Raw genomic sequence first — 22,631 nt, forward strand, 5'->3', positions numbered from 1 at the left:
GAGCGGGCAGTGTTGAGGAAACAGAGCCTGCACAGAGACTTAGATTGTTTAGGGAAATGGGCAAATAAGTGAGAAGTGAAATACATTGTTGGAAAGTGGAAGAAGTAAACGGGCAGACAATTACTTAGATGGGGAGAGAATTCGAAATGCAGAGGTGCAAAGGGACTTAGGAGTCCTTGTGCAAGATACCTTAAACGTGACCTGCAGTGTGAGTCGGACCCAGGAATGAAAGGGTTACCAAATGAGGAACGTCTGGCAGCTCTTGGGCTGTATTCCCTGGAGTTCGGGAGAATGAGGGGGATCTCATAGAAACATTCCGAATGTTAAAAGGCCTGAACAGATTAGAAATGGCAAAGTTATTTCCCATGGTAGGGGATTATAGGATAAGAGGGCACGGCTTCAGGTTTGAAGGACGGCCTTTTAGAACTAAATGCGTAGAAATTACTTTAGTCAGAGGTTGGTAAATTTGTGGACTTTGCTGCCACAAGTGGCTGTGGAGGCTAGTCATTAGGTGTACTCATGGCAGAGATAGATGGGTTCTTGATAGCCAGGGCATCAAAGGGTATGGGGTGAAGGCAGGGGAGTGGGGATGACTGGAAGAATTGGATCTGTCCAGCAGAGCAGACTCGATGGGCCGAATGGCCTACTTCTGCTCCTATATCTTATGGACTCATGGTCTTATAGAATAATGCAACAGAGTTTTCCTGGTGGAAACTCCCGTCATGATTTCCTTTTCGTGGGTGATAGTATTATAAACAGAACGGGCTTTTATATGTTAGTTAACGTGTACGCCCTGCGTGGTGTCGCTGAATCCGACGAACAGTAAAATCGGAATGGATGTAATGTCACTGTAAAAGTTCTTCTTGGTTCCTGCCTCACTTTGATCATCCTGACCAAATTTGCTCATCAACCGGTAGCAAGGGAAAGTGAAAGTACATCAAGAAAAAGATTTGGATTCCCGCAGGCAGAAGCACAGTCAACACTCCGGCGCAGATCACTGGGTTTATACAACGCCAAACATGGGAAGCCGTGAGTTTATATCTTCAATCCGTTACTGAAACCCCCCCCCCCGCGAGATAAAAACAAAGATATTAATACTTTCACATTGTATTTCAGATTTTTCAAAGGACCGCTGTTTTCACTTCCCAGCCATGGACAAGCGGTAGGTTCGCATAATCAGGGTGTGTCATCCCAATCGGACAGAGGTAAATATGATGATTTCGTTAACCCGTTTCAGCCAGACAGCTGATGCTCTGTCTCCCTGGTCTTTGGCAGGAATCTGGACAATTTGAAGAACCTCTTGTTAAACTACAACCCCCCTGAGGGCTGTGGAGACTGTATAAATATCCTGCTCTTCGGCATGGTTGGGGTTGGGAAATCATCGACCATCAACACATTTCTCTCGGCTCTGGATCCACAAGGAACGACTATAACCTGTGTCCCGACAGGAGACAATCCCGGGTCTCTCACTCCAGAGGTACACACACTGCTGTCAACTTAATATAAACGCACAAGCGGTATATGTTGCTCTATTAACTGTGAATTCACCGTCCTTTATGTGTCTCCCTGATGTCCACATCAGAGGTAGTGAGAGGTCACCTCACTCCAATCTATTTGCTGGTAAGCACGTCGGGAGGTCCCGAGGCTGGGAAAGTAGGGAGGCCAGAACTCCGGCTTTAGGCCTCCGTCTGGCGCCATCTGGAGCCGGATGTTAATTTGCCTGCAACCCGATCGCATGAACATTGATTTCTCTAACTTCCATTAAAGCCCTCCTCCCCTTCTTACCCCAGCCCTTATTTATTTATTTATTTATCTATCTATCTATTTATTTATTTATTCTCTCTTCTCCCCCACCCCCCTCCGTTTTTCCTCTCTTTGTTCTCTCTCTGTCCTTCTCACAATTTCTCCTTGCCTGCCCTTCATCTTCCTCTGGGCTCCCCTCCCCCTTTCTTTCTCCCTAGGCCTCCCGTCCCATGATCCGCCCCCTTCTGCTGTTCTGTATCCCTTTTGCCAATCAACTTTCCAGCTCTTAGCTTCATCCCAACTCCTGCTGTCTTCTTCTATCATTTCGGATCTCCTCATCCCCCTCCCACTTTCAAATCTCTTACTATCTCTTCTTTCAGCTAGTCCTGACGAAGGGTCTCGGCCCAAAATGTTGACTGTACTTCTTCCTATAGATGCTGTCTGGCCAGCATTTTGTGTGTGTTGCTTGAATTTCCAGCATCTGCAGATTTTCTCATGTTTGCACTAACTTGTCCTCCTTTTTGCGTCTGACTAAAAAACTTATATAAATTACCTCGGATATACTTAAAACAGTGGAAACTGAAAGCTATAACAACCGTTAACCCAAGACTGCAGTGGAGAGTGGTTGACTTTTTGTTCTTGTTTCAAGACCCTAAAGAATTGCTGAAAAGAAAAAACTATATTCAACCATGAATGGGCCAAAGAATTTGGATTTATTGCTAAAAGCAGAAAATATAATTTTCATGTTTTTTGTACACTATACCGTTGTGACGTGAAGATTGGCAGTAAGGGAAAAAGTGCAGTTGAACGACACGGTACCACAGATAAATATAAAGTTAACACTCGTACTGCTTGGAACACCATCATTATTATCATTTTTCTCCCCAGCTCAAGCAACTGAAGAAATGAAGTAAATTAATTTGGTTAGCATATCTGCTTCAGCAGGAGTAAAAATGAATATTCAATTCTTTCAATTCTTTATTTAAACTGTATGAATGCATGTATGTAATATGCAGAATGATGAATAATTGAATAGGAATAAGGGCTCTGGCAGAAAATCACGGATTAATGATGAAATAGCTAGGTTTTTGCTGGATTTATATAGGCAAAAAAGTATCATGTTAGAATTTTTATTTAATAAAATAACTAAAGTGGTCATCTGTTTGCATTTATTGTTTTTGCAATATGGTTTAAATTTTATAATTTTTGTTTTGAAACGCACTGTATATATATGGTAATCCATGACCACATATGCAATGTCCTCCTTTTTGGAAATTGGGAAATGGTCACCCTATGGGAAATGTGAATTCAAATCCAAGTGCGTGATATCAATTAGCTGCGGAATTAAGAAGGGAGGGACAAAAAAGAAATTATAGGCCAATTAGCCCGATGTCAATGGTTGGGAAAATGCTAGACTCCATTGATTAGCATAAGGTTTCAATACACTTGGAGTCACATGACAAAATAGGCCAAAATCAGTACGTTTTCTTCAAGGGGAAATTTTACCTGTAAAATCTGTTGGAATTCTTTGAGGAAATAGCATTCCAGAGAGACAAAGCAGAGACAGTGGATGTTGTTTACTTGGATTTTCAGAAGGGCTTTGACAAGGAGCCACAGATGAAACTGCTGAAGTAGTTAATAGCCCATGGTATTACAATAAAGTTACTGGCATGGATAGAATTTTGGATGACTGACAGGATGCAAAATGTAGGAATAGATGGGGCTTTTCCTGGCTGTCTGCTGGTGACTAGTGGTATTCACAGAGATCGATATTGGGACTGTTTTTATTCACGTTATATGCAAAAGATTTGGAAGATGGAATTGATGGCTTTGTGGCCAGTTTTGTGGCTGATAGAAAAATAGGTGGAGGGTGGTTAGTTTTGAGGAAGCATAGAATCTGCAGAAGAACTGAGACAGATTGGGAGAATGGTTGTATAAAGTGGCATACGCAATTTTCAGTCCTTCAGAACCAATCTAGAACTAGTGTTTCTTCAAAGACAACTACTGATGCCTCCACAATCTCTTCAGGAACACTTTCCAGAGCCTGGGCTGCAGTTATTCAGGTTTCAGCAACTTACCCACATTCAAACTTTTCCACTTCCCATCACCTTCTCCTTACCAACAGCTGCTACACTCACACTTGGTCCCTGACTCTCTGGCATACAGCTGGTGTCTTCCACAGAGAAGGCTGATGTAAAATACAAATCTTGTCACAATGGGTGGCGCTGGTAGTGGACCCAAATGCAAGACACAGACAATGAAGTACGGGGAACATGACTTGACTAGAGTAGGAACGTGACAGGTTACAGACAAGGAGCAGGGACAAGAATGCAGACTTGGGCTAGGACATGGACAAGACAGGGAACCCAGACAAAGAACTAGGCACTAGGAGCCTGGGCTTGGGCTCTGAGCCAGAGACTGGACAAGGACCCAGAACCTGGGTCTTCCCTCGGGCTCGGGCCCCAGAACCAGGCAAGGACATGATATGACTACAGGACAGGAAATGACTGGGGTCCAGAGGCTTGAGGCTTGAGGCTGGGTTCTTGGTCTTGAGCTTGGAGTCAGGCTGGGGTCTTGGTCTTGAGCTTGGAGACAGGCTGGGGTCTTGGTCTTGAGCTTGGAAAAAGCCTGGGGTCTTGGTCTTGAGCTTGGAGACAGGCTGAGGTCTTGGTCTTGAGCTTGGAGACAGGCTGGGGTCTTGGTCTTGAGCTTGGAGAACAGGCTGGGGTCTTGGTCTTGCGCTTGGAGACAGATTGGGGTCTTGGTCTTGAGCTTGGAGACAGGCTGGTGTCTTGGTCTTGAGCTTGGAATACAGGCTGGGGTCTTGGTCTTGAGCTTGGAGACAGGCTGGGGTCCTGGTCTTGAGCTTGGAGACAGGCTGTGGTCCTGGACTTGAGCTTGGAGACAGGCTGGGGTCTTGGTCTTGCGCTTGGAGACAGACTGGGGTCTTGGTCTTGAGCTTGGAGACAGACTGGGATTTTGGTCTTGAGCTTGGAGAACAGGCTGGGGTTTTGGTCTTGCGCTTAGAGAACAGGCTGGGGTCTTGGTCTTGCGCTTGGAGACAGACTGGGGTCTTGGTCTTGAGCTTGGAGACAGACTGGGGTCTTGGTCTTGAGCTTGGAGACAGGCTGGGGTCCTGGACTTGAGCTTGGAGACAGACTGGGGTCTTGGTCTTGAGCTTGGAGACAGACTGGGATCTTGGTCTTGAGCTTGGAGAACAGGCTGGGGTCTTGGTCTTGCGCTTGGAGAACAGGCTGGGGTCTTGGTCTTGCGCTTGGAGACAGACTGGGGTCTTGGTCTTGAGCTTGGAGACAGACTGGGGTCTTGGTCTTGAGCTTGGAGACAGGCTGGGGTCCTGGACTTGAGCTTGGAGACAGGCTGGGGTCTTGGTCTTGAGCTTGGAGACAGGCTGGGATCTTGGTCTTGAGCTTGGAGAACAGGCTGGGGACTTGGTCTTTCGCTTGGAGACAGACTGGGGTCTTGGTCTTGAGCTTGGAGACAGGCTGGAGTCTTGTTCTTGAGCTTGGAGAACAGGCTGGGGTCTTGGTCTTGAGCTTGGAGACAGGCTGGGGTCTTGGTCTTGAGCTTGGAGACAGGCTGGGGTCTTGGTCCTGAGCTTGGAGTCAGGCTGGGGTCTTGGTCTTGAGACAGGCTGGGGTCTTGGTCTTGGAATGTGGAGGCTGATAACTTGGAGGCTGGAGCTCGGAGACAGACTGGGAACTGTACATCAACAGAGAGCCGGGACTTATCCTTTGAGAAGCCGGGACTCATCTTTAACACATTACTAACATGAGACTGGATAGTACATAGTCATAGAGCCTGGACCTATCCTTAGACAAGCCGGGACTCAACTTTATCTCCACACCAATGTGTGACAGGTCCATCCATTGGTTAAAGGCAGAACGGCCGGACTTTCCCAACGGAGGCAAACACAAAACAAGACAAGACAGGACCCCCGCAGGGCAATGGCAGAACCGCTTGAGTTACCCCTTGGTGGTGAGGACAAGACAGATCCCCCACAAGGCAATGGCAGAACGGCCTGACTTACCCCACAGAGGCAAGGACAAGAAGAGACAAACACCGAAGAATGACATACAGTTCCATCTCTGCATCGGGGTTGCTCCAAGTCACAGTTCGGCCAGCAACCTCAGCTGGCTATGGAAACAGCCGGATCCCCACCTAGCTCGAAGTGGCCAGCAGCCACTCAGCTGGCCCGGGAAACAGCCGAATCCATACCGAAAAGACAGCTCCGACTACCAACAGCAAGGCTTCATGAAGCGATGGTTCTCCAACACAGCCTAAAGATGGCAAGTGGCCGCTGCAGCCTTCCACCGGCAGGTTGCTCCCAGGAAACCTTGACAAGACAAACCAGCAGCCACCAGTCGTCCCCAAGGCTACTTATATTCCAAGCCCCAAGATGGGAATCAAATGCCTATGATTAACTCAACCAAAACAAGGGACAGCAGGAAGAACCGGAGTCCTGAGTCCACAGACCAGAGCGTGAACCAGAATGCGGACATTTACGGACCGGACCAATACATTTAGGGACAAATACAGTTCATCAGCCATTTCTGTGTCCCCCATTATCTCCTGCATTATTTTCCAGCAGTCTGATATCCACTCTTACCTCTCTTTGACTCTATATATCTGAAAAAATCTGTTATTATAATTTTATAGTGTTGGATAGCTTATCCTCAAATTTCATCTTTTCTCTTCTTGTGGCTTTTTTCAGTTGCCTTCTACTGATTTTGAAATATTCCCAGTCTAACTTCCCACTAGTTTTTGTTACATTATATACTCTCTCTTTTGATTTTTTGCTTTTGACTTTCCTTGTCAGTCATGGTTACCTCCTTACACCCCCACCACCCCTCACCCCATCTTTAGATTATTCCTTCTACTTTGGGATGAATCTATTATGCACCTTTTGAATTGCTCCCAGAAACTCCATCCATTGCTGTTCTGCTATCGTCCCTGCCGGTGTCTCCTTCCAATCAACTTTGGCCGGATCCCCTCTCATCCCTCTATAATTCCCTTTATTCCACTATAATATCGATACATCATTTCCTTGTTCCCCCCCCCACCAACCCTCAAGGTGACTTCAATCATATTATGAAACTTGCCTCCAAAGGTTTCTTTACCTTAAACTCCCAAATCAAATACAGTTTATTTCACAACACCTAATCCAGAATGACCTTTTCCCAAAAGAACTTAACCACAAATCCCTTCTTTGAGAACAGTCCCTGTTCCTTTTTCCATGGATGCTGCCTGATATGCTGAGTATTCTCCACATTTTTGCTCTTTCACCCCAAGACTGTCCTTGTTAATTTGGTTTTCTTGGTGAACTAGAACGTTTTAGTTTGAAAGGGGAATCCAGAGATTCAGGATAACATTGCTGCAGTCAGAGTGTCTCTGGGTCTGTATACCAGGGATTCACCTGCCCTCTCAGGGGAACGTAAACAGACCCAGGGCAGCAAGGGAAGAGGAGTTTTCTTGTGTCATGAGATATCACGTGACCGAGAGAAGATCAGGGAGATGTCCCACAGTCTGGGATGTCCTGTCAATGAGGGAAGAGGTAGGAGTTCTCCCGCAGATTGGATTGTCCCATCACTGAGGGAAAAGCAGGGTGTTCTCCCATGTCCCGATACATAATCTTAGCCAGCAGTTAACAACACAAAGCAGATCTTCAGTTGATCACCATTCCACTGTTTATGGGATCTTGTTGCGTAAATACCATCTACCCTGTGTTCTACATTACCCGGAACTTTACTCTCCATGAAAGGTGCCATACAAATGTACATCTTTTTAAAAATTTACAGCTCAGGTCCTACAGAGCAGGGAGTTTAAACTTTTGGGATTCGGCTGGATGGAATGCTATGAAGAACCGTGGTCAGACAAAGAAAGTGTTACAGATGATCCTGGAAGGGAGAGTTCCCAAAGGAACAAACGTGAGTTTCCTCCTTTACTTCATACTCCTGATTTCCACAAGCCATTAAACACTGAACAACCTCAGAGAGAGAAGGGAGAAATGGTCCCAAGCAAAGTTTCAGACAAAACAGCCATGGTTCTGAAGACTAGGCCCATGTTCCGATTGGAATTAAACTATAGCCTAGGCCGAGGGAGGTGGCACTCTGTAAAAGAAGTTACACAGAAATACCAAACAAAGAGTAACACTCGAGAACATAGTGACAGAGATTAGTCCCAGAGTAACACACAGGGATGCAGTGGCAGAGATTAGTCCTGGAGTAACACACAGGGATGCAGTGGCAGAGATTAGTCCTGGAGTAACGCACAGGAACACAATGACAGGGATTAGTCCTGGAGTAACACATGAGAACACAGTTACAGAGATTAGTCCCAGAGTAACACACTGGGATACAGGGACAGAGATTAGTCCTGGAGCAACACACCGGGACACAGTGACAGAGATGAGTCCTGGAGTGACACGCTGGGACACAGTGAAAGAGATTAATCCTGCTGCAACATGCAGGGACACAGTGACAGATATTAGTCCTGGAGTAACACATGGGGACACGGTGACAGAGATTCGTCCTGGAGTAATACACAGGGACACATTGACAGAGATTAGTCCTGGAGTAACACACAGGGACACAGGACAGAGATTAGTCCTGGAGTTACACATGGGGATACAATGAAAGATGTTTGTACTGGAGTAACACACAGGGTCACAGTGACAGATATTATTCCTGGAGTAACACAGTGGTACACAGTGACAGACATTAGTTCTGGAGTTACCCACGAGGAGATATTGACAGAGATTCATCAGGGGGTTACACACCACTCTCCTTGGTGTCTCACTGCCAGCTGTCTCCACCTCGACACATTGCTGGGACACTTAGAGCTCTTTTCCAAGTGAGGGGGGACTGAGTGTTGTTCTGACATCCTCCACATGGTACAGGTCAGGAGACAGAGCAGTGATGGGGAAATGGATCAATCCCAGCAACACATGACCCCAGAATCCGCTCCACTGCTAGTGAAGGTCACAGGCTCATCAGCCTCTATCTTGGTCAGACCCTCTGCTCAAACTCACCTAGAGCAGCACCTCCTTGTCTCCCACCAGTTGTCTTCTGCTGGCATCCATTATCAGCCAACAACTCCACCGTGTGGGGTTTGATGTTGGAATTCTGTGTGTGGCCATGAAATCTTGTCTTACTTCCAAACTGAGGTGAGAACAGACACTCAGGAGTCAATGGCCATGGGCCAACAAAAGAAGGGTGTTGAGGTCCAGACTAGATCAGTTCTGCTTACTGAATTGGGGGAGAAGGCTGGGGTTAGTGGAGGGATGACAGGGGAGGGGGGTGGTTTGTGGTGTGTTTGCCCTTGTAGGATTTTGTGAGTAAAACAATTGAGAGTCACCTTATGCGTTTAACAAGATTTGCAGTCCTTTACTTCCATTGCAGAAGAACAAGTCACCTTATACTCATGTCATTGTATCAGACACTGTTTCTTAAAATGAACTCAACAACTCAATGATGGAGTTTATGAATCATGTAAAACAGTTTATATGATGAACAATATGTACCATCTGTCACCTATTACATTCCCCTACAGTCTGTTCCCGTTCCTGTTCTTATCTCTCTTCATTCGTCAAACCCACCATCCCTGGATCAGTCTGGTCAGCCATTGCTGCAATCCTTCCTTGGGTAAGGAATCCTGAACTGTGCACAAGCCTCACCAGGACCCAATAGAATTGGAGCAAGTCGTCTGTACTACTGTGTGACACAGTGATGGAGCAGTTAGTAGTGCTGCTTCGCAGATCCAGTGATTCCGATTCCATCCCAGCCTCTGGTGCTGTCAATGTATAGTTTGCAGGCTCTTGCTGTCATGATGTGGGTTTCCCCCTGATGATCCTGGTTTCTGGCTCCCACATCCCAATAGCATGTAGGTCATTGGGTCAGTCTGCTGCTGTTGTTTCCGGTGGGTTGTCAGAATGGCAGAGAGTGGATGGGGAGATGAGTAATTGGTGAACTGACAGAGAACTAGCATAGGCTAGCCTGGCTGAATAGCCTCAGGAAACAAACATGAACAAAAGCTGATGAACTCACCATTTACCTTCCTATCACCCAGTAACCTGGACACAATACACACGATTGTCTCCCCCACATTACTGATGGAGACTGAACAACCCACACTCCTCAGGATTCAATTTGCCATCAGTTTACATACTGACCAACCATTTGTATCATCCTGAGGTGTGAAGGACCAAACAGTTTCTGAATCATCTGAAAACTTTGTTATCAAGTCCCGACATTTAGTTAAAAATGTTGATTCATTAAACAGTGCAAGGGTGTGAGTATTGAAGAGCTCAGAACAAATTCTCAAGCAGCTCGTGGGGACAGAGTGGACCCACAATGAAAGGAATTGAAAAGTAACAGCGAACTGGGGAAAGCAGCCGGAGACTGACAGGGACAGATGGACTCCACTGGTTTTGGGGCCCATCTGCGTCTTAGTAGATCAGTAGATGAGTGACCATGACAACTGGGCTTTGTCTAAGGGGACTGGTCCCTCCTCCATTGTTCACCTCAGTGCTGTGTGATTGTGATCATCAGTATTCCTGCTGCTTCCTCTGTAACCAGTTCTTCATTTTCTCACTTAGTTACAGAATTTCGATCCTGACTCAGATGCTTCCACCTACCCTGCTACTCCGAAAAATGTAATTCACGGAGTCGCACTCATATTTGACATCAGCACCATAGACTTGGTCAGTGACGATAAAATGGAAGAGTTTCAGGAGCTACAGACAATCGTGGCACAGAAATGTAAGTGCTTTCTTTTGTTCTGTGTAACTTTGTCACCTCAGCATTGCAGCTTCATATTGATATCTGGATCATCTCTCTTTTCCAGATGTTCACAGGGTTGTGATTGGGACCAAGTTTGAATTATTAGGGATACCAGAGATACACAATGCATGGATTTATGAATACAAGCCACTGCAGCAGAAGGTAATAATATGTAGAATCTGAGAACTGACATTGATGTGGGAAACATAGCACCCAATCTGTGAATAGCATGTTTGCACTGACAGCAGAGAGGTAAACACAGGAGATATTTGCTTTGTGGCTCCCGGTAAGCAGACAAATCTCAAGGTTCTATAACTTATGCATACATTGATAATACTTTGATATACTTTGTATCCTTTGAATGCCCTAAGCTCATCTGCCTTTCCTACAATATTCCCTGCATTGAAGTAGACAAAACTCAGAACATTAGTCCCACCATGGTCAAACTTTTGATTTCTGACCTTGTGTGTAGGCTCAGCAACATCTTTCCCCACAACCACTCCACGTTCTGTTCAGGCGCTCTGGTTCCCATCCTGTGCATTTCTAGTTTAACCACCACCCCCACCGACACCCCCCCTCCCCCCCGCCCTTGCAGCACTAGAAGACCTTCCTGCTAGGATATTCATTCCCCTCCAGTTCAGGTGCAAACCATTCCGTCTGTACAGGTCCCACCTTCCCTGGAAGAGAGCCCAATGATCCAATAACCTGAAGCCCTTCCCCTCTTGCACCATCTCCTTAGCCACGTGTTAAACTCTATTACTCAGGTTTTACTTTGTGCTGCCTCATTTTACTGATATTTTCTGCCCCCTCCTGTCACACTTTGTTTGTCAAATCCACCCCCCCCCACCCTCAACTCCTCTGAGCCACCAGTCTCTCACCTCCTCTTCAGTTATTAAGCATTCTGGCCTCGGAACCCTCCCCTTTCTGTCTAGTCTGAAGCCTGGTCTACACAGTATTCACGTGATTCCCCAGGACACTGGTCACAACACAGTTCAGCTGAAGCCCATCCCAATGGAACAGCTCTCTCCATCTCCGTTACTGCTACCATTGCCCGTGAATCTGAAGCTTGTGGAGTTTATAATTCCATTAATACCCTCTCTCTCCTTCCTTTCCCTCAGTTTGACCAGTTGGCAAAACGCACTGGGATGGAGAGGCGTTCCATGTTTGTGGTTTCGAATCAGTGGAGAGGTGAACAGATCGAGATGATAAAATGCATCCTGGCCCTGTATGTTCTGGATAATATGGTCAGAAATATTGACCGATTTCTCAAAGCAGTGTAATTATCACAGCTGACCTTGTCCAGCGTTTTGAATTCATTCTAGTTTCAGCAGCACGGACACTGCTGTGGGATTGATGTTTTTATTGTTTTCCCCATAGGTTTAGCATTCTTTATGCTTGTTTATATATTTGTACAATCACCTGTTTGTCTGTAGACTTTTAGTAACTTGCTGTATTAGTAGTTCCATTCTTCTGTAGTTTCTATCCTTGAAAAGTTGAAGGGGGAATAAGTTAGTATCTGCTGAAAGGGTTTCTCAAATAAACTGGCTCAGCCCACTTGGCAGAATAAAAGCACACCATGTTTTCATCTACCTTTGTTACAGTCAGTCACAGTTACTGGTTCAGAGGTGACTTGTACAACCGGTTACTGGGACAGCCAGTCAATGTTACAGTCAATGACTGTTACAGCCTGTCACAGTTACAGATGGTTACTCTTACAGTAGGGGACTGTTACAGCCAGTCACAGTCACAACCATTCACTGTCACAGCCGGTCACAGTCACAGTGAGTTACTGTTACTGCAGGGGACTGTTACAGTCAGTCACAGTTAGAGATGGTGACAGTTACAGCCAGTCACTGTTACGGATGGTCACAATTACAGCCAGTCACTATTACAGCAGAGGACTGTTACAGCCAGTCACAGTTACAGCCGGTCACAGTCACAGTTACAGACAGTCACTGTTACAGCAGGGGACTGTTGCAGACAGTTACAGTTACAGATGGTCACAGTTATTGCCAATCACTGCTTTTCAGCTGGCCACTGGTACAGCCATTCACTGTTACTGTCAGTCACGGCTGTTACTGCTGCTGTTCTCTTGTTCCTTCTCCGCCTTACCTGCTGAGATTGACTGACCCTATCTGACCTGTACCACTATAAACATCTAACGAAACTGTGGTAAACATAAGATTTGGGCCTCATTCTTGATTTCTGAAGAAGCTACTGGACATCAGCCCCAGATCTAACTGTCATGGTCCGGTCCGTGAAGTCCACATTCTGGATCACGGTGCGGTCCGTGGACTCAAGACTCCAGGTCTTCCAGCTGTCCTTTGTTTGGTTGAGTTAATCAGAGGCACCTGATTCCCATCTTTGGGCTTGGAATATAAGTGTCGGCTGCTGGTTTGTCTTGTCAGTTCCCCTTGGAGCAACCTGCTGATGGAAGGCTAGTGAAACTATTCGTGATCTCTAGGCCTGGTTGGAGGACCACCGCTTCATGGAGCCTTGTTGCCACTCGTCGGAGCAGTTATTGTGGTATGGATTTGGCTGTTTCTGTAGCCAGCCAAGATTGCTGGCTGCCCTGAGACTGAGAGCCACCCTGGATTGAGCTCCTTTCCTGTTCTTGCCTCCGTTGGGTAAGCCAGGCCGTAATTGCCTTTATCCTGCGGTTGGTTCCGTCCCTTCCTGTTCCTTGCCTCCATTGGGTAAGCCAGGCTGATTGCTGTTACCCTGCAGTTGGTTCTGTCTCTTGCCTCTGTCGGGTAAGCAGGCCGTTTGCCGTTACCCTGCGGTTGGGTCCCTCCCTCCCTCCCTGTCCTTGCCTCCGTGGGGTGAAGTTCTGCGTCCTGTGCAGGAGTTCTGCATTCTGCGTCCTGCACAGGAGATCCACGTCCTGCCCAGGAGAAGCTCCAAGAGCCCAAGCCTCGAGAATCCCACAGCCAAGCTCCGAGAACCCAAGCCTCGAGGATCCCGCAGCCAAGCTCCAAGAACCGAAGCCTCGAGTATCCCGCAGCCAAGTTCAAGACCCAAGGCCCCAGCCTGTCTCTGAGCTCAGGCCTCTAGACCCCAGCCACGTCCTGTCCTGAAGCCATGTCATGTCCTTGCCTGGTTCTGGGGTTCGAGCCTGAGGTAAGACCCAGGTTCTGAATCCTTTTCCAGTCTCAGGCTCGGAATCGAGCCTTGTCTCCTAGTCCATGGTTTCTAGTCCTGGTCCAGTTTTCTCTAGCCCAAATCTGCATTCTTGTCCCTGCTCCTTGTCTGAATCCTGTCACGTCCCTACTCTAGTCAAGTCCTGTTCCTTGTACTTCAGTGTCTGTGTCTTGCATTTGGATCCGTTCCCAACGCCCCATTGCAACAGAACGAACTTGCCATGGTGAACCTAGCGGACACGGATCCTGTACAACAGGCCCTGTCCAGCCAGGGCTCTCTATTGGTCGACTCTTGTATGAGTAGCCTCGTTCCATGGTTCTTAGGACTATCAGTTCTAAGTCTAGCATTGTTCCTGAATTCTCTACTAAAACCAAGACTTCAGCTAAAGACTCTCTCTGGACACCAATTCCACGCACGCTACGACCATAGCGCCTCCCGACTCAGCATCTGCGCCTGTGTTCATGGGTTCGTACTTGGGTTCGTACCACCGCTACATCCTTGCAACACTAACAGAATAGACAGTAACACAGTAAGGGAGGGAGAGGCCACAGCTTGAAGCTGTGGTTATTTCAGTGCAATAAGAACATAAGAACATAAGAAATAGGAGCAGGAGTAGGCCATCTGGCCCATCGAGCCTGCCCCACCATTCAATAAGATCATGGCTGATCTGTCCGTAAACTCAGCTCCATCTACCTGCCTTTTTCCCATGACCTTTAATTCCCTTACTATGTAAAATCCTAACTAACTGTTTCTTAAATATACGTATTTAGTGGTGAAGCCTCAACTGCTTCCCTGGGCAGAGAATTCCACAGATTTACCATTCTCTCAGAAAAACTGTTCCTCCTCATCTCCATCCTAAATCTTCTCCCCTGAATCTTGAGGCAACGTTCTAGTCTCACCTACCAATGCAAATAACTTTCCTACTTTTGTGTTATCAATCCCTTTCAAAATTTTGTATGTTTGTATAAGATGCTCTCTCATTCTTCTGAACTCCAGAGAGCATAGTCCCAAGCGATTCAATCTCTACTCATAGGTTAACCCCTTTATCCCTGGAATCAACCTGGTGAACTTCCTCTGCACTGCCTCCAAAGCCAGTATATCCTTCCTCAAGAATGGAGACCGGAACTGCACACAGTACTCCAGCTGCCGCCTCACCAGTACCCTATATAGTTGCAGCATGACCTCCCTGCTCTTGGATTCAATCCCTCCAGCAATGAAGGCCAACATCCTGTTTGCCTTCTTAATAGTCTGCTGTGCCTGCTGTACCTGCAAGCCAACTTTTTGCGATTCATGCACAAGCACTCCCAAGTACCTCTGTACAACAGCATGCTGCAATCTTTCACCATTTAAATAATAATCTGTTCTTCTACTATTTCTTCTAAAGTTCCATTTACCAACATTGTATTCCATCTGCCAGACTTTGGCTCACTCTATTAACCTATCTGTATCCCTCTGCAGACTCTCCTCATCTTCTGTACAATTTGCTATTCCACTCAGTTTAGTGTCAACAACAAATTTTGCTACGCTACACTCAGTCTCCTCTTCCAAATCATCAATATAAATGGTAAACAGCTGCTGGCCCAGCACTGACCCCTGTAGCACCCCACTCACCACTGACTGCCAACCGGATAAACACCTATTTATACCAACTCTCTGCTTTCTATTGGTTAAACAATTCACTATCCATACCAATACACTTCCTCCGACTCCATGCATCCGTATCTTATTTATAAGTTTCTTGTGCGGCACCTTATCGAATGCCTTCTGGAAATCCAAGTATACAACATCCACCTGTACCCCTCTATCCACTGCACTCATTATGTCCTCAAAGAACTCCAGTAAGTTTGTCAAACAGGACCTGCCCTTTCTGAATCCTTGCCTGCATCTGTCTAATGGAACCGCTCCTTCCTAAATGTTCCACTATTTCTTCCTTAATGACAGCTTCAAGCATTTTCCCAACTACAGACATTAAGCTAACTGGCCAATAGTTGCCTATCTTTTGCCTACATCCTTTTTTAATAAGTAGCGTGACATTTGCTGTCTTCCAATCCACTGGAAGATGTATTGGTATGGATAGTGAATTGTTTAACCAATAGAAAGCAGAGAGTTGGTATAAATAGGTGTTTATCCGGTTGGCAGTCAGTGGTGAGTGGGGTGCTACAGGGGTCAGTGCTGGGCCAGCAGCTGTTTACCATTTATATTGATGATTTGGAATAGCAAATTGTACAGAAGATGAGGAGAGTCTGCAGAGGGATACAGATAGGTTAATAGAGTGAGCCAAGGTCTGGCAGATGGAATACAATGTTGGTAAATGGAACTTTAGAAGAAATAGTAGAAGAACAGATTATTATTTAAATGGTGAAAGATTGCAGCATGCTGTTGTACAGAGGTACTTGGGAGTGCTTGTGTCTAGAGGGTTTTGATAAATGATTACCAACGCCTCTACAATAACCTCCACCAATTCCTTCAGCACCCTGGGATGCATCCCATTAGGGCAAAAGGACTTATCTACCTTCAGGCCCTCTAGTTTGCTCATCACTATCTCTTTAGTGACAGTGATTTTATTGAGGTCCTCACCTCCCATTTTGTCCATAACATCCTTCTTTGGCATATTAGATGTGTCCTCCACCATGAAGACCGAGACAAAATAGTCATTCAGTGCCTCAGCCATTTCCTTATCAATTTCCCCTTCTTGTCTTCCAAGGGACCTACTTTGACTTTAGCCACCCTCTTCCGCTTCTATATTTATAAAAACTTTGGCTGTTTTTATATGTTGTACTAATTTACTTTCATACTCTATCTTCCCTTTCCTTATTTCTTGTTTATTTGTTCTCTGTTGTTTTTTAAGATTTTCCCAATCTTCCAGTCTCCCACCACTCTTCACGACTTTGTACACATGAACTTTTAATTTGATACTATCTTTTATTTCCTTCGTAATCCAATGCTGGCTCTCCCCACACTTACTGTCCTTACTTTTGACTGGAATATATTTTTGTTCAGCACTGTGAAAAATCTCTTTGAAAGTATTCCACTGTTCCTCAACTGTCCAAAACTGTCGGATGGACTCAGGATATGGACTGGCACTGAGAACTGGGATATCACAACCAACAACAGAAACATAGCTGAGGAAAGGGTAGGGTGGGCAGCTCAATGCTCCAGGTACAGATGCTACAGGTGTGATTGAGGTACAGGTAAGAGAGGAGGCGGGGGAGTGGCCTTTTTGGGGAAAGAGAACATAAGATTGGTGTTGCTTGGGAGATCATCCAGTGAGACTGTTAGAAGTTTTCAAGAAGGATTCAATTGGTTCAGAGCAGCAGCTGTAAAAATGATCCAGCTTCAGACCACACTCTCTGCCTTAGCCTGGCTCAATAGCTCAAACCCTTCAACCCTCCATCTGCTGAGGTGCAACATGTAGGGGATTGGAAGCTGAGGATTTATTGATTACATAGAAATATTCAGTAAATTTCCTGAAGCCTATTTAGCCAAAAAGAGGACAGTTCAGAATGCCGGCAAACTTGGAAATTACTTCAGCAAGAAAACTTCACAATGTTGACTGTAGAGAAGAAATGAAGGCAGAGAAGTTAAAGATGCTACAATGTGGAATTATTCCTGACTCAGGGATTCAACCATAAAATAGAGGATCAGAATTATGCCATTTGGCCCATCAGGTCTGCTCTATTCATTTCATCATGTCTGTTCCATTTTCCTCTCAGCTCTAATCTCCTTCCTTCTCCCCGTATTCCTTCATGTCCTGTCCAATCAAGAATCTATCAACAGCTCTGCCTTAAATATGCTCAATGACTTGGCCACCACAGATACCTGTGCAATGAATACAACAGACTCACCACCCTCTGGCTAAAGGAATTCCTCCTGCTCTTCATTATAAATGGATATCTCTCTATGTATTCTCAGGCTGCATCTTCTAGTCTTTGCCTTCCCCAACATGGGAAACTTCCTCTCCACAACCAGTCTATTAAATGTTGAAAGGCCAGAAGACATCAAAGGCTCCTCATATGACAAACCTTTCAATCTCGGAATCATTTTCATGAACCTCCTTTGAACCATTTCCAATGTCAGCACATCCTTTCTTAGACAAGGGCCCAAATCTGCACTCAATCTCCAAGTGAGCCTACATCATTGCCTTATGAAACATCAACATTATATCCTTGCTTTTATATACCAGTCCTCTCAAAATGAATGCTAACATTGCACTACCTTCCTCACCACAGACTCATTTTGCAAATTAACCTTTAGGGAATCCTGCACAACTACTCCCAAATCCCTTTGCACTTCAGATATTTGAATTTTCTCTCCATTTCGAAAATAGTCTTCACATTCATTTCTTCTACCAAAGTGTGTGACCATACACTCCCAACACTGCATTCCGCCTGCCAATTCTTTGTCCATTTTCTGAATCTAAGTCCTTTTATAGCCTCTCTGTTTCCTCAAAACTATCTTTATACTGGCCACAAACCTGGCACAAATCTATCAATTCCATCATCCAATCATTGATATCTATCATAAAAAGTTGTCCCAACACAGATCCCGGTGGAATACCACGAAACACCGGCAACCAGCCAGAAAAAGCTCCCTGTATTCCCATTCTTTGCCTCTTTCTAATCAGCCAATGCTCTATCCATGCTAGTATCTTGCCTGTAATACCATGGGCTCTTGTTAAGCAGACTCATGTGTGGCACCACGTCAAACACCTTCTCAAAATTGAAGTACACAACATCCACTGAATCTCCTTTGTCTATCCTGCTTGTGATTCTTTAAAGAATTCCAACAGATTTTCCAGGCAAGATTTTCCCTGAAGGAAACTGTGCTGACTATGGCCTATTTTATCATGCACCCCCAAGTATACCAAAACCACATCCTTAACAATCAAATCCAAACCACTGAGGTCAGATTAAATTGCACATAATTTCTTTTCTTCTGCCTCCCTCCCTTCTTGAATAGTGGAGTGACATTTGCAAATTTCCAGTCCTCCAGGACCATGTCAGAATCTATTGATTCTTGAAAGATCAATACTAATGCCTCCACAATCTCTTCAGCCACCTCTTTTAGAACAGTGGAATAGATCCATTTGGTCCTTGTGATTCATCTATTCTTAGACCTGTCAGTTTCTCAAGACTTTTCTCCCTTCTGGTAGCTTCACACACTCCTGTCCCATGGCACTCTCAAACTTTTGGCATACTGTCAGTGTCTTCAGCAGTGAAGACTGATAAAATAAACGTTTTCGGATCTCCCATTACTACTACTACAGCAGCATTTTGTAGCAATCTGATATCTGTTCTGGCCTCTCTTTTTCACTTCATATATCTAAAGGAACTTTTGGTATCTCCTTTAATAATGTTGGTTAATATTTTATCTTTTCCTTTTTCATGACTAATTTAGTTTCCTTCTGTTGGTTTTTAAAAGCTTTCCAATCTTCTAACTTCCCATTCAGTTTTGCTCTATTATATGCCCTCTCATTGGCTTTTATGTTGGCTTTGACTTGTCAGCCACAGTTGTGCCATCTTGCCTTTAGAATACATCTTCCTGTTTGGGAGGTATATAATCTGTGCCTTCCAAATTGCTTTCAGAAATCCCAGCCATTGTTGCTTTGCCATCATCCCTGCCAGTGATCTTTTCCAATCAATTTTGGCCAGCTCCTCTCTCATACCACTGTAATTCTCTTTACTCCAGTGTAACACTGATAGATTTGACTTTAGCTTCTGCTTCTCAACTTGCAGGATGAATAATATCATAATATGACCACTGTTTCATCAGGGTTCCTATACCTTAAGCTCTCGAATCAATTCCAGTTCATTGCATAACACCCAATCCAGAATAGCTGATCTTCTTGTGGAGTCAACCATGAGCTGCTCTAAAAAGCCAACTCATAGACATTCTGCAAAATTCCCCTCTTGGAATCCAGCACCAACCTGATTTTCCCAGTCTATCTGCATACTGAAATCCCCCATGACTATCATAACGTTGCTCTTTTGACACACATTTTCTACCTCCCATTGTAACTTGTAGACCACATCATTACTACTGTTCAGAGTTATGTATACAACTCTCATCAGGGTCTTTTCACCTTTGCTGTTTCTTCACCCTACCAACAACGATTCTACACATTCTGAACCTATGTCACCTCTTTTTTTATGATTTGATTTCATTTTTTACAAACAGAACAACCTTATAATCCACCTGTCCTTTCAATTCAAAGTGTAACCTTGGATGTTACACTTCCAGCTATAATCTTCTTTCAGCCATGATTCATTGATGCCCACAACGTCACATATGACAATCTGAAACTGATGAAAGTAATTGACCGTATTCTGTATACTGCGTACATTCATATATAACATCTTCACTGTGTATTCATCACTTGTTTATTTTGTCCCCCTTTTACATTGCAACTCATCTTGCTGACTGCAATTTGGCCCTGTCATCAGACTCTCCTTGTTAGCAGTCTCACTCCACACTGCTTCTGCTTGTAAACCAACTGACCCATCCTCAGTCCTATCACCCTGGTACCCATCCCCCTGCCAATTAGTTTAAAACCTCTGAAAGAGCTCTCTCAAACTTCCCTGCAATGATATTGGTGCCCTTGGGTTCAGGTGTAACTTGTCCCTTTTGTACAAATCGTACCTTCCCTCGATGAGATCCTAATGATCCAGAAATCTGCACCCCTGCCCTCTGCACCAGTTTCTTAGCTATTCATTCACGTGCCAAATCATCCTATTTTTACCCTCTCTGTGCGTGGCACCAGCAACAATCCAGAGATTACTACCCCAGAGGTCCTACTTTTCAGCTTTGTATCTCACTCTCTTAAATCTCTCTTCAAGGATCTCTGCACTTTTCCTACCTATGTCATGTGTGCCAATATGTACAAGGAGTTCTGGCTGCTCACCCTCCCCCTTTAGAATGTCGTGGATCTGATCCGAGACATCCTGACCCAGGCACCAGTGAGGCAACATACCATCTGGGTGTCCCTGTCGTGCCCAGAGAATCTAGTCTCTATTCCTCTGTTGATGGAATCTCCTATCACCACTGCAGTCCTTTACACTTCTCTTCTGAGCCACAGTGCCAATTCCTTTCTGTTCAAATGCTGCCTGAGCCAGATCAGCCAGCACTGATCAAATCATTGAATGTGTTCAGCTGACTGAAGCTCCATGAGCCAGTGGTCTTCACTCAAAGGCCACAAGAACATCACTAACCAATGGAGATGCATTGGGTCAGGGGTCACTGATTTGCACCCCAGTGTTGTTCCACTGTTGTTTAACAAGATACATGACCACTCTCAGGGTGGAGGAGCAACTCTTCATATTCTGTCCAACCTCCAACCTGATGGCATGAACATCGATTTCTCCTTCCCCTTCCCTTTTTTTCTAGTCCCCACTCTAGCCTCTTACCTCTTCTCCTCACCTGCTATGACCTCCCCTGGTACCCCTCCTATCAGTTTCTTTCTTTTCCAGACCTTTACCTTTCCCACCCACCTGGTTTCACCTCTCACCTTCCAGCTATCCTCCTTCCCCTCCCTCCACATTTATATTCCAGCAGCCTTTAGATTTCTTTCCAGTCTTGAAGGAAGGTCTCGGTCTGAAACGTTGAGATTACAGAAATCATTTCCAAAGACATTGTTTGACCCACTCAATTCCTCCAGCAATTTGTGTGTGTGGCTCTCAATTCCCAGAATCCGCAAAATTTTGTGTGTGTGTGTGTGTGTCTCTGACCATCAGTTCAAATGAATATTAAAGTTAAGTAAGTTTCCATGCAATATATCAACAGTCAGTCCTTGCTCAACGCATGAAATGTTGCCGAAAAACAGTCATTTCCAGGGGCTGGATAGTTTCTCAATAATGAAAGTAACTCCAAGTTTCCCCAACCATTCCCATTAAAGAAAAAAGCAGAAAGCTGGAAGAACTCAGTGGGTCAGGCAGAATCTGTGGAGACAGAATATCTGTAAGAGTCATTGGGTTGTACAGTTATCAAGCATTTTGTTTGATGTGTGTCTTCTCCGTAGCGATGAAGGAAGAGAAGCGACGAGGCAATGTGGGAGGGGGAAGGAGCGGTAAACTCAGAAGCAACTGAGAAGGGGTGAGGGGTCCAGAGTAATGAGGAAAAGTAAAGGCAGGAAAAGGAAAACAGGGAAGTGTGACATAAATGAGATGGTTCAAGTTGAAGTTTAATGATCATTCAGACTGGGTATATGAACACTCATGAATACAGAAGTGTTACTCCAGGGTCAAAGTGCAAAATGCATTAGCAACAGTCACACACAGCACAAGGCACATACAGCACATATAAGATAGCAGTAAAATATAGTCACACCAAAAATACACGACAGTTCCAGAGTCCGTGAGTGTTGTAGCAGTCTGTAGTCGAACACAATACAGGCTCATCTTCTGCTGAGCACTGACTCCAGCATAGATGCCGTGCCAGGCTATCTCCGGCACTTCAGTGATGCGCTTGACTCTGACACCTGCCCCGGGGCAGTGACAACCATCACGGATCGAGGTCTCGTTATCACTACGACCGAGGCCATGCAGCTCCCCTGCTGTTGGCGAATAAACAAATGAATTGGACTTGCAATATTCCACACCACCAACATCGTCTTGCGATCACAGGAGGACACAGATCGATGTCAGGGTGAAGGCTAACCCTGTGGAACATGAGGAGTCACTCCTCCAACCTGCACATGCCTCAATATCAGTAGAGGAGACCATGGACAGACTTATTGAAATGGGAGCGGGTAATGGAATTAAAACCTGACCACCGGGAGATTCCCGTTGTTATCATTGACAGAATAAAGGTCAATGAAAAGGACCCCTATCAATCTCGAGCCTCATCGCTGAAGAGGTCACACGGTATCCAATGAAATACCCTGACAGACTTGCAGCTGAAGTACTTCCTGAACTGGAATGAGTGACTGGGGTTCTGTATGCCAGTGAGGGAGAA

The 22,631-nt window shown here is 45.3% G+C and overlaps 3 protein-coding genes across 13 annotated transcripts in view; 1 reads left to right on the top strand and 2 right to left on the bottom strand.

Annotated features, from left to right (window-relative positions):
* Positions 1-22,631, bottom strand: part of LOC140201638 (uncharacterized) — a 395,760-nt gene that overhangs the window by 353,874 nt on the left and 19,255 nt on the right. The window lies entirely within an intron of this gene.
* LOC140202297 (interferon-induced protein 44-like) lies at positions 851-12,116 on the top strand. The gene is made up of 7 exons (XM_072267195.1): positions 851-1,029; positions 1,117-1,162; positions 1,276-1,477; positions 7,560-7,688; positions 10,358-10,520; positions 10,606-10,703; positions 11,660-12,116. The coding sequence occupies exons 1-7, from the start codon at positions 1,020-1,022 to the stop codon at positions 11,819-11,821; spliced, it is 810 nt and encodes a 269-aa protein (XP_072123296.1). The 5' UTR covers positions 851-1,019; the 3' UTR covers positions 11,822-12,116.
* The window catches only part of LOC140201636 (uncharacterized), a 121,943-nt gene continuing 120,703 nt past the window's right edge, over positions 21,392-22,631 (bottom strand). For 9 of the 11 annotated variants that reach the window (XM_072266047.1, XM_072266046.1, XM_072266054.1 and 6 more), the window contains one exon: positions 21,392-22,230. In XM_072266047.1, coding sequence (XP_072122148.1) covers positions 21,908-22,230 — 323 coding nt within the window. In that variant the 3' untranslated portion in view covers positions 21,392-21,907. The remainder of the gene's footprint in view (positions 22,231-22,631) is intronic. The other 2 variants (XM_072266053.1, XM_072266063.1) reach the window with 2 other exon arrangements.

This window comes from Mobula birostris, chromosome 8 (assembly GCF_030028105.1).
Source record: "Mobula birostris isolate sMobBir1 chromosome 8, sMobBir1.hap1, whole genome shotgun sequence".
NCBI lineage: Eukaryota > Metazoa > Chordata > Chondrichthyes > Myliobatiformes > Myliobatidae > Mobula > Mobula birostris.

Excerpts from the sequence above, each read along its gene's own strand:
- LOC140202297 (XM_072267195.1), top strand. Across the intron at positions 10,521-10,605 it reads GACAATCGTGGCACAGAAAT|ATGTTCACAGGGTTGTGATT; the intron begins GTAAGTGCTTTC and ends TCTCTTTTCCAG. Across the intron at positions 10,704-11,659 it reads ACAAGCCACTGCAGCAGAAG|TTTGACCAGTTGGCAAAACG; the intron begins GTAATAATATGT and ends CCTTTCCCTCAG.